Source organism: Mangifera indica, chromosome 9 (genome assembly GCF_011075055.1).
Source record: "Mangifera indica cultivar Alphonso chromosome 9, CATAS_Mindica_2.1, whole genome shotgun sequence".
NCBI classification, from domain to species: domain Eukaryota; kingdom Viridiplantae; phylum Streptophyta; class Magnoliopsida; order Sapindales; family Anacardiaceae; genus Mangifera; species Mangifera indica.
In genome coordinates, this window is record NC_058145.1 from 7,547,618 (window position 1) to 7,561,128 (window position 13,511).

Sequence of the window (13,511 nt, forward strand, 5' to 3'; positions counted from 1 at the left end):
AAATTAATTTTAAATGCCTTTGAGTAGGTTTAGGTTAAATTGATATAACTCTTCACTAGCTACTTAATTATATGTGAGCATGACAATGACTATGATATATATTTCGCTTTTTGCTAACCTTAGCCTCTAATTACCTTTATGCTTTAAATTCCTCATATTTGTTCATTGCTACAACTTACATAATTATAATTTGTGAGTAGGATACACGGTTTCTTCTATGGGACTTAAAAATGGATGAGATTGTAATGTTATTATGTTGTGGCCCTCTTAGAGGTTCCCCTACTTTTAATACTAGAAGCCAATCATCCCACTAGGACAACGTTTGTCCAATAGGTACATTGTAACTTGTTTCAAGCATGAGAGATGTTCCAAAGCTCTCACCCTTAGTTACTCACCAAGTTCACATTGAACCCTTATTAAGTTTGATATTTATCAAGGAATATATTCATACTATCTATTATGAAGGGCAAATAAAAATATGGATGAGACCCAAAGATGCTAAACCAATATAGCAACTCTGAAATAGGGTGAAGTACTAGTTCGAAAGAAAAACCATTATTGTCAAGTAAGGTTGGCAGTTCTAGTTACAAGCAATAACATATAGTCTTCGCATGAAAGGCATATGAAGTTTTCTTTGTCATGGTGTTACATTTCTATTTGCTAGCATTGTCATTCATCTCTTGTCAACTAGTTAGTTTTCTTAAGATTAGCTTTGTGTGAACATAATCTGGTTGCAGTGAGGTTAACCAACTACTATGTCACCACCTACTACTTTATCTACATCACTTATAACTTTGTCATGTTAAGGTTGGTGCTCATCAACTAGAGAGACCTTAACTAAGTGTTTGACACTCTAAAATGCCTCTTAGTTTTCCCAAAAAAACCTTCTGTATACTATGTCTGATAATTGAGCTATCTATGATAGCTATATTTGAGGTTTTCCTTGAGTCACTAGTTAGCTTGCCTCTGGAATAAGGACTCCTTGAGCCTCTCTGACTAATTTCAAGTACAATGACTTAGCTACATGTACTACAATCTTAATATAGGTTAAAATTTACTTATAGTGATCGACATGCAAAAACAATCATCATTGCATGAAAGGCTACTTAACTTATGCACATTTAGACTTATGACCTTAAAACACCTTCTTAGGTTTTAAAATCATGATTTGACATTATGAATGTAACATCTTTTCCAAATACATACCCTTAGAGGCAATATGAATCTGAAGAGGCATGTTGACTTAAAATTTTTACTTTACTCAACAATGGATAACAACTTATACGTATAGCATGACATAATAATAATTTTGAAATATATGTAAAAAGGTGTCAAACATGTTTAATAGAATAAGTCTTCATCATATCATATAAATCAAATCAAATCATCCATAATGTATAAAATCTAAAACTATAATAGAAGTATGCATAACTGAAAATACATAGTTCAAACTTGGAAATAAAATACATAAACTAAAATGACTATAATGCCTTTCCTTATACAAAATCCATAATCTAGAGTATTGGTTCCTCACAAGTCCTGCTACTCACCTCGTTTACTTGCACAAACACAAGAACACACAAGTGTTATAACACTAAAAAAGTAGGTGACCTCTTAACACCTTGAATAAAATAAGTTTAATTGGCATTCCAAAGCTGAATTGAAATCTAATATACTTATGGTCTACCCTTAGATGTTTTTTGACATCCTAGAGGTCTATCCTTATATACTTTAATATACTTATGCTCTATATCTATAGACATTATTATCTCAAATGACTAGTATTAAGCTTTTAGTATTAATCGAATATCATCTCCTAATCTCGACATCCTTAATGTCATATGAAAGCATACTAAACAACACCCCAGATGTCTACTACTACTAATGCACATAACATTATACCAATCAGGCTCTAAGCTAATTAAACATCGACACCCTCGTCACATGAGAAATCTAATTGTAGTTCCTCCCTTTTTTTGTACGTATAGTTACAAGATTACTAGCTATTAGCCATCCTTAGATGAACCCTATCATAGACACGTATGTGAAGTATCTCGTTAACCATGTAAAGAACTAAACTAGTGCAACTTTCTCATATCATGCATATTTGAATATAAATGAACTACTATAGTGTCTTGGTGTCGACTGGATGATACATCTCATAGGTATTTAGCTTTAGCCTTATTGCTTTCATACACACAATATGTGGCTAAATTGATGTTTATCTTATCCTATCACTTTTCTAAATTTTGACTCGAATTTACTTCAATTAAGGTTTGTGTTGTTTTCCATATAGTCAAACATGTTTGACTTACTAATTGCCTTAACTTTCCTCTAATAGGGTTATTCTATCATTATCCTCATTCTAATACATAACATAGAGGTAAAATCATCCTTCTCTATTGTGTATAGACATGACTTAACCTGTACATCTAAAAGGTTATGCACGGGCGTATACTCTTGAAGTCATGACTGTGCATCCTCAAATGCCATGTATGAGCATACACCCCATAATGTATGACCATACATGACCTTAATACACTATATCTATGGGCATACAATTTTATACAGGAGTAACTCATCTTCTTCCTAAAGTGTGTACAGTCGTGCACCACTATGTGTACGATCATGCATTGCCATCAACCCTACTATTTTTAGCATTTTTTGTCCATTCAAATCTACTTATATGGCTTAAAACATATAAAATTAATCACTACAATCCCAAAACCACATTTCATGCATCCAATAACATAGATTAATAAGCCTATGTCTTGATTTATCATAACAGTGTCATCAAGCATTCTCCTACACTATTTTTAATTATAAACATGTTATAAGCATTACTAAGTATGGCCAAAACTATATAGTATCAATAGAATCTTAACAAAACACCACAACATGCCTTTTTCACCCAGTTTTGAATTCCGTAAACAAAAGAATCACCATACTAACTTGGATTTTGATGAAGCTATAATCTTCACATGGTTGTGGCATACTCGATGACTTCAACAACTTTCTAGCGATTTGTGCTCCTTCAGAACTCTTACAAACTCATTCTTTTGCTTTATAATATGACAAAATCCAAAAAATGACATTATCAACTAGTTCACCCTTTTTATTTTAACTAAATAATGCCACATATGGTTTTGCAACCTTTATGCATGATCACACTAGTGATTTTATGGTGAAAGTCATAATCTATAATCATATGATTATAATACCCTCAGATACGTTTCAGAGGTATTTATGTCTTTTGGCTCTACTTTGAGATATTTTCAATTTTAAATATATATGTTCAAATGTATATGGGTGTATATATATCTTTTTGTAATTGTTATATATATATATATATATATATATATATATATATATATATATATATATATATATATATATATATCTAAAGAGATAAAAGACAAAAAAAAAGAAACACTTTAAGCCTTTTTCCATCTTCTCTCATCTCTTCTAGAAGAAAGCAACTTTCTTCATGTTTTTGTTATGTTTCTGAAGAAAAGTGGGTGATTTGAAAGAGTTTTAGAAGATAAGTAAGGAAATAAGAGAAAGCATTTTGAAAGCCTTGGTAACCAAAAGATCTCTTTCCTTTCCCTTTACCTATGTTTATATATATTAGGTGCATGTTATATGAATATGTTAGTGTGTTTTTGTATTGATTTAAGGTGGTTTTGGTCATAAAAGAAGCAAGACAAAGAAGAGAAAGCCAACTTGTAAAGATTGACTTAAAATAAGGTAAGAGGTATTATCGTTGGTTTGTTTCCTGTTTTATGCTTTTGGTTACTTGGCTCTATGTTATAAATGATGATTTTTAAGTTGAGAAATGTTGTTTTGCCATTTAGGGTATCTATGTGTGTGATTTTGTTTATGACAGAGAGTTAGATAATATTTACAATTTTACCATTAATTTCATCTCATGTTTTGATTGCCTTATTGGTGAATCATAAATACTATTACAGCTTGTTAAAAAGATCTTTGAATCCTTTTTTCAATGATATATAGCTTGTATAAATTAGAGACTGTTTGGACTGTTAAATTGCATGAATAAAAAGATAGTCTTATCAAATAAACAGTCAATACAGTTTTTTGCCATTGACTTCATCCTACATTTGGACTGTCTTATCTGATGAATCATGAGTTCCATTATAGCTTATTGGAAAGCTCTTTGAATCCTCTTTTCAATGATATATAAGTTGTATGAATTAGAGACCATTTGGAATGTTAAATTACATGAACAAAAGACTGTCTTACCAAATAAATAGTAAATACAGTTTTTTGCCACTAATTTCATCCTATGTTTTGACTTTCTTATCTGATGAATCATGAGTGTTGTTATAGCTTGTTGAAAAGCTCTTTGAATCCTTTTTTGAATGATATATAGTTTGTATGAAAATGAGAAGAAAAAGAAAATGAAGAAAGGAAATAAAAGATAGAAAAAGAAAATTAAGAAAGGAAATAAAAGAGAGAAAAAGAAAATGAAGAAAGGAAAGAAAAAAGAGAAAAAGAAAAGGAAAAGGAAAGAAAGAAAATCAAGAAAATGAATTTGGGGCTTAGGATTTAGGGGTCATGGATAGTTTTAGATGGAAACAAAATTAGTAAGAGATAAAACACACATACATGCTACGAACTATGAGAGGGCACTTTACACCGCCCGCAGTACGATATGTCTATAGTAGAACATAGACCTGTACTAGGGTCCCCTTGTAGTAGAGCACAATTCAATTTCAAAAATGGCATAGTGAGAAAAAGGAAGAGAGCTCAAGCTTAGAAAAGTGTCAAATCCCTGTAGTCAACTTCCAGAAAGTGTCAAATAGACACCAGATGGGATAATGTGTGACCCAAATAGTAAATGATGAACTAGATTATCCTTTTGATTCCTTGAGGAGGCTATGATGTGAGACTGAGTCCCAAGGGGTGATTTAGAATAAGAAAGGAGATAGTTTACTTAATTCTTTCCCTTTATTGAATGTTCTTGTCTCTCACTTCCTTTTCTTTCATGATTGTAGATACGGGTAATCGAGGTAGTTGCGAGTAGGGTTAGATTAGCAAAGATAAATCTAGGCTGGGGCTAGTTACCTATGGCTTTTGTTACATGCATATGATATTGTTGATTTTTTGTCCTATTCAGATAGTTGTATAGTTGTATCTAAGGGCATGTATACAATTACTCTATGATCTCAAACGTTTTTAGATGAGTTTTTACATAAGATATATACATCTTTTGTTCGCTTTCAGATTTTCAATTTTCTTAGAATAATTTCTAAACACTTTTAGTGATGAGTTCATTTTAAAGTATTTTTAAAAAAAAAAAAATAGACACTCCAGATATTAATTCATAACATTTTTCCTTCGAAAGGTATTACTTTTAGGGAGGGATGTTACAATGATCCTCTATCCAAAATTCAAATTCCAATACTTCCTTATACATAGACGTATATCGTAATAACTAATACTACTACAAAATCATTAGGTGTACGGGTATGCGTCTCTAATATGCACAATTGTATAACCTTCTTTACTTAATCAATTCATATTCCATACATGAAATGACCATTTAACCTTTCTTAACTCACGTATGGACATATACCCTTGATGTGTATGGTTGTAGAAGCTTTCAAGAAATATAGATACAATCCAAAACAATAAGACAAAGATTAAAATAACCTTTAGGCATACTTCTAGGTGTTTTAGATTGTGTAGGCATTACAAGTTAGTGGTTAGGTTTAGGTATGAACATATGTGGTAGTGGCAAGGGTAGAAAACTCGATATCAAGGCCTTTAAAAAGATAGATGTGATACTTGCTGTTAGAAATTGTTTCACCAACTGTTGAAGTTGATTAATGATGATAACTACTTGTTGAAAATTGTATTAAACATATGACCGACCAATTGCCTTTTCGAATGGCTTGAAGTTGCATCCAAAGAGAGGTAGCTTGGGTGGTAAACAGAGTTATAAAGGTAGTGGTTTGATAAATGGGTTATAATGAATTTGAAGAAGTTACTAGTAACAAGTCGAGTGTGGTTTGATCACATGTGACTTAAGTTGTACGGGCAAGATTAGGGATAGGAATGGTTGACAATGGAGTGACATCAGATAAAAAGGGCGAAAACTTGATTGGTGGACACTCTAAACCATCTATAATAGACATAAGGTGGTTGGCTTTAAAAAAAAGGAATAAAAATGTTTTCCAGACCATATAATTTAAGTCATCAATTTTTTTCTCCAATAGCGAAGGACGAGACAACGTGGGAAAGTAAAAAGGTAGTTGAAAGAATGTTTGGTTGTGTGAAGGGAGAGCCAGTATTTGTTTAGGGGGAGGAAATTGGAGTGGCCATTTGTAATGAATCAAATGAAAGGTTAGAATTGGTTGGAAAGGTAATCAGGCAGAATAGAAATAGACTAATAGAAAAAAGCAAGACTGACAATGGTTTGTCTTGGTTACTCTGACACAAAATGAGAATGGAAGAGAAAATGAGAAGGAAAAGAAACTGAAATTGGTTAGGAAATAAGGAAGGAAAGAATGGCAAAAGAAATTCTATGTTTCCCTTTGATTTATTGTTGCATTTACAGATGATTGTTCACATATATATACACATTTATAGATTCAAATTTAAAGGAGACATAAACTAAAAATTTAAACTCAAATAAGTCATGTTGTTGATGGAGGCTTTGTCTTTGGTTATTTCAAAACTCAAACTGTGGTAATGAGCCTAGTTAGTACATTTGCGTTTTATTAGTGTATTATATGTGTTTGCTAGATTTTACCATTTTATACATGTTTGGTCATATCTTTGAACCTAAAATATATATAAAACACATATTGTATATGTTTTCCATATTAAACATCTATATTATATGTTGCCATATTTAAAAAAAAAAAATTATAAATGATAAAACAATGTTATTTTACAAGGCATAAATGATGATGTTTTACATAAAATATGTAAAGCTCAACCCAAACAGTGATAAGTTCTGTTTTTTTTCTTTTTCAAAATCGAAAATCCTTTATAATCTCTTTTTTTTTTTCTTTTTGATTTCTATTTTTCACTATCAACTCATCATTTTATCCTTAAAATTTGTTGATGCTTAGAAACAATACTTTACATTAGTAACCTAATCAAGATAATAAACCTATTACTTTGTCAAATTCAGGGATGATAATTTCAAACCGATTTTAGGGTCCCTGACCCTATCAAAAAGGGGATTCTCTGATAACCATAGAGACGGAGATGAAAAAAATCCTCGCAATCAGGAACAAGAATATGTGTGTCCCTGCCTCAACCCAACGCTCCTCACTCTTTACTCTAAATCTAATATATTATGAATTGCCCTAAATTCAATGTATATTTACTAATAAATATACACTTAATAATTTTTATTACAAAATTGCCACCCATTTTTTAACCTTAAATCTAAATCATTTCATTCTTTCCATGATAGTGTACAGCCACAACATACCAGCTTCCTCTTGCCGTCTGGTTCTCCATTTTGGATTTCATCTTCTTTCTTGTCTTTTTGTCTACTTCTTTGATACTATATATTATTATTATTTTAATTTAAAGATATAAATCAGAAACCTTTTCTTTTTTTTTTTTTGTTTATTTCTTTTATTCTTCTTTTTCATTTTTTAGGTTTTGGTGATTGACTAATTTAGAATGATATTGATATACGACATAACATCCTGTAAAGAAGTTTAGCGAATTTATTTAGGGTAGTAATGAGTGGCTCTTATCATTTCCTAAATCTTCTGAGATTTGTTGGCCTCCATCACCTTGGTTTTTCCCTGAATATAAGTTTTTTTTCCTTGTTAAATTGTTTGTATAGTGATTGATGTGTTAAATTTGCAGGAGTGGATTTGTGTTGAATCTGCGAGGATGAAAAAGGAATTTTTGTTGTGAAGAAGGAATGAGGAATCTATCTCATCTCTGTAACGGGCACTAGCTAGAGATAAAAATTAATATCCCATGTAGGGACAAGGATGGGGATTACAATCCCCTCCCCGTCTCTCTCCGTTGTAATTTCTAGTCAAATTTATATTTAAATAATCCTACAATGATAGATTTTGGCCTTTATTATTTGGTTGTAAAGAAAACTTAAACTTGATTGATAATACTCTAATAAATCATTTTTATCTCTATCATTTGATATTAGAGTCCAGTCTTGATCAATATATGAAAAAATATAGGTTTAATTAATCCTATTTTATAAGGTAATCACTAAGACATTGAATTCTTTTTAGTTAGGACAAATGATGTAGGATAAGATAAAATTTTAGAGATATAATATAATTTCTCTAGTTTTTTTAATTTAGGGTTTAGGGTTCTCTTTTTATTAATATTTACTTCTAAGTATTTATTTATTCTTGAAGCTGATATCTACATAACTTGCATCTAACTTGGTTAACAAAGTGGTCCGTGAACACAGTTAAAATTAGGATTGATGATATCGTATTTTTTAAAATGTATCATTGATAATGTATTGCATTAAACTTGTATATATATGTTTCATTTTTTTTTAGTATCTAAATTTTATAACATTTTTTTTATAACCATTCATTGTATCATTCCTATACAATTTTTATATCATTTTTTTTTTTCTCGTTTATACTAATAGGGTGATGGAGGAGATTTGTTCTTTGGTTGTTTTAAGGAGGAAGACTGTTCTTGTTGAGCAAGATAAATTCATATCAGAATTTATATGGCTAATAATCATTTCCTCTTCCTATGGAAACTTTATATGGCAAATAAAGTAATGTGATGTGTACAAATAGTGTATAATTTTATATTTAAATAATGACATATTATCATATAATTAAATAATTTTTAATTAGAGATAAAATAATATTAATTATATGAAGATATGTTATTATTTGTGTATAAAATTATGTAGATCATTTTATTGATAAAGAAAATGACCGGATTTTGAATTTATTTATTATCTAATGAGTGAAATTTATTTACAATACTAAGGGGTTGTTTGGTTCCTAGATAATAAAAATTATTTTGATAATTTATCTTTTATTATTTACATTATCTTGTCTGATTTGTCAGTAATAAAAAATTATAGTACTCTTATATTATTAATAGCAATATGACAGGTAATATAGATAGTAATTTGATTACTACTTTTGTCTTAGATATTAAAAGATTACCTAATTATAATTATATTCTTATTTATTAATTTTTTAGGATAAAAATAACTTTATTTTTAATTAATATAATAAATAAATTAAAAAATTTTAGAAAAATTATATCTAAAGGTATTTAAGTAAAAATAATTTATTAATACATTTTTATTATCTCTAACCAAACAAAATAATTATTTAGATCTATTAGATTTTTTTAAATATAATAACTATTTATACCAAGTAATTTTTTAAATAATTTATTTTTAAACTAATAATTTAATTTTAATAATAAAATATTATTTAAATTAAATGCCTCCCAAATATCTTAATTTGTTACTTGCCGAAGAAAAAAATTTACAATAAAAAAATGTACTATGCGTAGTCAATTTCAAGATGACAATGAATGAAGCAACGGACACCACTGGGATTTAAAGCGATATGGAATCCCCCGCCCCCGCAACAAAACACATTTATATTTTTCAACGCGCGGCACACACGTTTCCATACTGGATTATTTCCATTTTCATGATCAAATATTGTTCCTGTCCATAAATAAATTACAGCCCACAAAATATGCACTGATTCAGTATTTTTGATGATTTAGAACTTATTAAATACTTATCATTGGTAAGGATGACAATTTAACTAATAAATTATCTTATTGGGATTAATTTTGGGCTTGATATTATATTAATTGATTTGGAAAAAGATTTTCTACCATAATAACAAGACTGCCTTCAAAATTATAGACCCTATCCATGCTTATCCCTGATCTCCTTTTGTATATTTTTGCCAGTTTAGAAAGAAAAAGAAAATAAATGATATATATATATATATACATGTAGAAAAGCATAAATCAATCTGTAAGACCATGTGATATACACAGACAAACACAGTCACCACTCAACTTTCCAACTTTACCACACAGAATAATTCTTTCCTGTTCTTCTTTCTATTTTATGTCTTGTAAATAATGAGTAGCTATCAACATTTAAGAGAAAACTTAACCTACATTTACCTCAAACATCATAACATGCTGTACACCAACAAAGCCTTTTTGTTTTTCATCCTCATTTCTCTTCTTCTCTCATCCCATTTTCTTTGTCTGGTTTCTGCTTATTCTTCTCAAGATGGTATGTTAATGTTCTCCCTTCATGCACACATTTGAATGCTTTGTTAAATTTTCTTATCAGAAACTGAGCATTTATTAATATTAATTCATTTTTAATTAGCATGCATGATCTTGTTTCATTCTTCTTTTGTGTTCTTGTTGTGGCTATCAAGTTATTTGCTTTTCGACTTATCGATTTAAGTATTTGACTACATTTATCTTCATGAAGAGATTGGTTTGTTCATTTTTTGCCATTTTGACAGCAACTGTTGGGTATTCTTGATTTATCTCGGTCTTTATTCATGCTTTAGAATAGAGAAAGAATCAGCTTCTTAATTTGATTTGATTTGATTATTTACTTACAGGATCATATCGGAATTTTTCCTTTTTATTAATTACTAGGTTCTTTTCTTTAAACTAGTCACCACCTTTTCTCTGTATCTTAATTAATTGCAATCGAAGAAAAGAAGAATTACTCTTTGTTTTTCTCTCCTTTTTTGTCCACTATGGATTTTGGAAAAACTCTAGTAAATCTTCTTCATTCTAGTAAATTTATGCTAGGGAGGATAGGCATGGAATTACAAAGATTTAAAAAATGAATAATTTAAGGTCATGATGAACTAAAATTTGAAGTTTTCCTGGAATGTAACAGACGATGAAACTCCATTCTCCTATAGTGAAAAGACTGGTAAAGGGCCAAAGATGTGGGGCAAGATTAACCCCATTGGCGAGCTTGTGCAAATGGAAAAATGCAGTCTCCAATTGACCTTGTTAGCCAAAGTTTGAAAATTGCACCAAGTCTGGGCGAATTAAAAAGAGACTACAGTTCAGCTCCTGCTGTTTTGCATAAGGGACACTTCATTTCAGTAAACAACTACTATCATTATTCTTTCACCTTTACTTTTTTATTCTAAGCAGTGTTAATATTTTTATAAAATTAGGTGTTGGCATGTTTTATGGCAAAAATTGCTTGAGTTATGCATTTATTTGTGGGTAGACTTTGATTAATTTTAATTTTGAAATGAGTGGGTGCATTGATCAGGTAAAGTGGAAAGGAGATGCAGGACAAATTAACATCAACGGAACTTACTATAAACTGGTTCAGTGTCACTGGCATACCCCATCTGAGCATACTTTTAATGGCTCAAGGTTTGCTTCATTTCTCCCTTAATTTCATTGTAACTGCACAAATATATACAATTACGATATAGTCTGAAAAAAAAAATTTAATCCTATGAAAATGAACCATACGGATTACAGCTGATTGCAGTTAATATAAGAAAATATAGTATACTAGAATAAAATTATATATTATATTTAACAGTTTTTACATTCACTCTGTTGAATTGCAGTTATGCCTTGGAACTTCATATGGTTCATATAAGCTCTGATAAGAAGAAAGCAGTGATCGGAATTGTGTACAAATATGGCCGTCCTGATGCTTTCCTTACAAGGGTGTGATATTATTCTTCAGCTATTCATTGAAGTTGTCCATATTCTTCAGACGTTAACTTTTTATTTCTCTCATTGTTGCAGCTTTCCCCTTACATAAAATCACTAGGGGAAAAGGAAGAAGAAATAGAAATAAAAAATGTTAATCCAGGAATGGTCAAATTTGGTAGCCGCAAGTACTACAGATATATAGGCTCACTCACAACGCCTCCTTGCACTGAGGGCGTGATTTGGACTATAGTGAAGAAGGTAACTTAAATGTTGGAAATGATTAACAGAAAAATTCAATATTAAACTTGGTATGTACTCAAGCACTCTGGTAAAATACTATTGTTTAATGAAGGTGAGGACAGTTTCAAGGGAGCAAGTAAGAGCATTGAAGGAAAAAGTTGAAGATGTAAGTGCTGCAGTGTCATTTGAATAACATATTCTCCATTTTAAAAAGCATGTTCTTCATTTTAAATTTGTTGATTTCCAGGGATTTGAGAAAAATGCAAGGCCAATCCAGCCACTGAATGGAAGAGCAGTTTGGTTATTCAGGCCATGAGAGAATTGCTGAGACTGAGAGGTTAATTTATGCAGTGATTTTTATGGAAGACTACAAGAGATACTTCACCGCCATTATTACTGCCTAAAAATTTGGTTTTTTTTTTTTTTCTCATCCTATGCACATGTGATGTCTAATCAAATCAGTATGCAAAGAGTTATATCTGAGTTGTTTACCGTTTTTGTGATTTGGTATGTTTGATTTATCTTCGTCTGTTCAAAGAATAAATTATAATATCTAATTATGATAGTATGAATTCAAAGTCTATTATCCACATATTAAAATTAAATCCTTTAAAAAATTCTATTTTTATTGATTTGCAGTAGTTGAAGAAGAGAAAGAGAACCGATTAGGTTACATTGATTTTTTTTAATTTCTTCTTTTTTTTTTATTTCTTCCTTTTTTTTTTGCACCTAAAGGATTGTATCAATCAACACGTATAATTTAAAGTTTTATACAAAATAGACTAAAGTATAACTAATAGAATAAGATAAAATTATGATGTATCTACTATTATGTTACAACAATGTAGAAGAATGAATCAAAATAAAGCAAATGAGACATAGGGTTTATATTATTGTTCAACCCAATTGTTGGAATGTCCACAACCACGGCATGATTATTATTATTATGTGTATACTTTTTAGGATGAGAATACAATATATGTGGCTTTGATTTTGACTTTGACTTTGACTTTGACTTTGAAAGTTATATCTAAGGTCTCTCTTCTAGTTCAACAATGATCTCTCTTGAAAGGAGAAATTATAATCAAATTAAGATAATTAAAGATTTTTAATTCAAATAAAATTTCAATAGCTTGTTTTCATTTTAATTGAATTGAAAGAAAATATTTACAAAAATAAAAATTATTATGATTAAGAAGGTGAAGATAGTTTTCTGTTGTTTTGTAAATACAGGAATAATGAAATATTTGTAAAAGGTTTTGAATGAATTCCTTATTAGGTGGATGTCACATTATTGTGACGAGCTAGAAAGTCTATCAATGTCTATTATTAGTTGTCAAATACGAAAGGGCTAAAGAATCACATAATCATTGGTTATTGTCTAGTGGTTGGTCTTGATAACTTTGATTGATGAAAAAGTGTATCTCGAATAAAAATTCTACTACCAAAATTGATATGATTTTTTGTTATTAATCGATGTATATAATTTAAAGCTTTACGTAAGATAGATTAAGATAACAATGATTACTATATAATAAGATTCTAATGTGTTAATTATGATGTAATACCTACACGAA

The 13,511-nt window shown here is 29.8% G+C and overlaps 1 protein-coding gene across 1 annotated transcript; it reads left to right on the forward strand.

Annotated features, from left to right (window-relative positions):
- The first annotated feature begins 10,061 nt into the window (after window positions 1–10,061).
- On the forward strand, window positions 10,062–12,437 carry LOC123226182 (alpha carbonic anhydrase 4-like). The gene is made up of 7 exons (XM_044650697.1): window positions 10,062–10,273; window positions 10,904–11,117; window positions 11,294–11,400; window positions 11,604–11,706; window positions 11,788–11,952; window positions 12,047–12,100; window positions 12,182–12,437. The coding sequence occupies exons 2-7, from the start codon at window positions 11,001–11,003 to the stop codon at window positions 12,248–12,250; spliced, it is 615 nt and encodes a 204-aa protein (XP_044506632.1). The 5' UTR covers window positions 10,062–10,273; window positions 10,904–11,000; the 3' UTR covers window positions 12,251–12,437.
- The last annotated feature ends 1,074 nt before the right edge of the window (window positions 12,438–13,511 follow it).

Coding starts and splice junctions, on each gene's coding strand:
- LOC123226182 (XM_044650697.1), top strand. CDS start 11,001: ATGCAGTCTCCAATTGACCTTGTTAGCCAAAGTTTGAAAATTGCACCA. Junction 11,401..11,603: donor CATACTTTTAATGGCTCAAG/GTTTGCTTCATT, acceptor GTTGAATTGCAG/TTATGCCTTGGAACTTCATA. Junction 12,101..12,181: donor TGAAGGAAAAAGTTGAAGAT/GTAAGTGCTGCA, acceptor GTTGATTTCCAG/GGATTTGAGAAAAATGCAAG.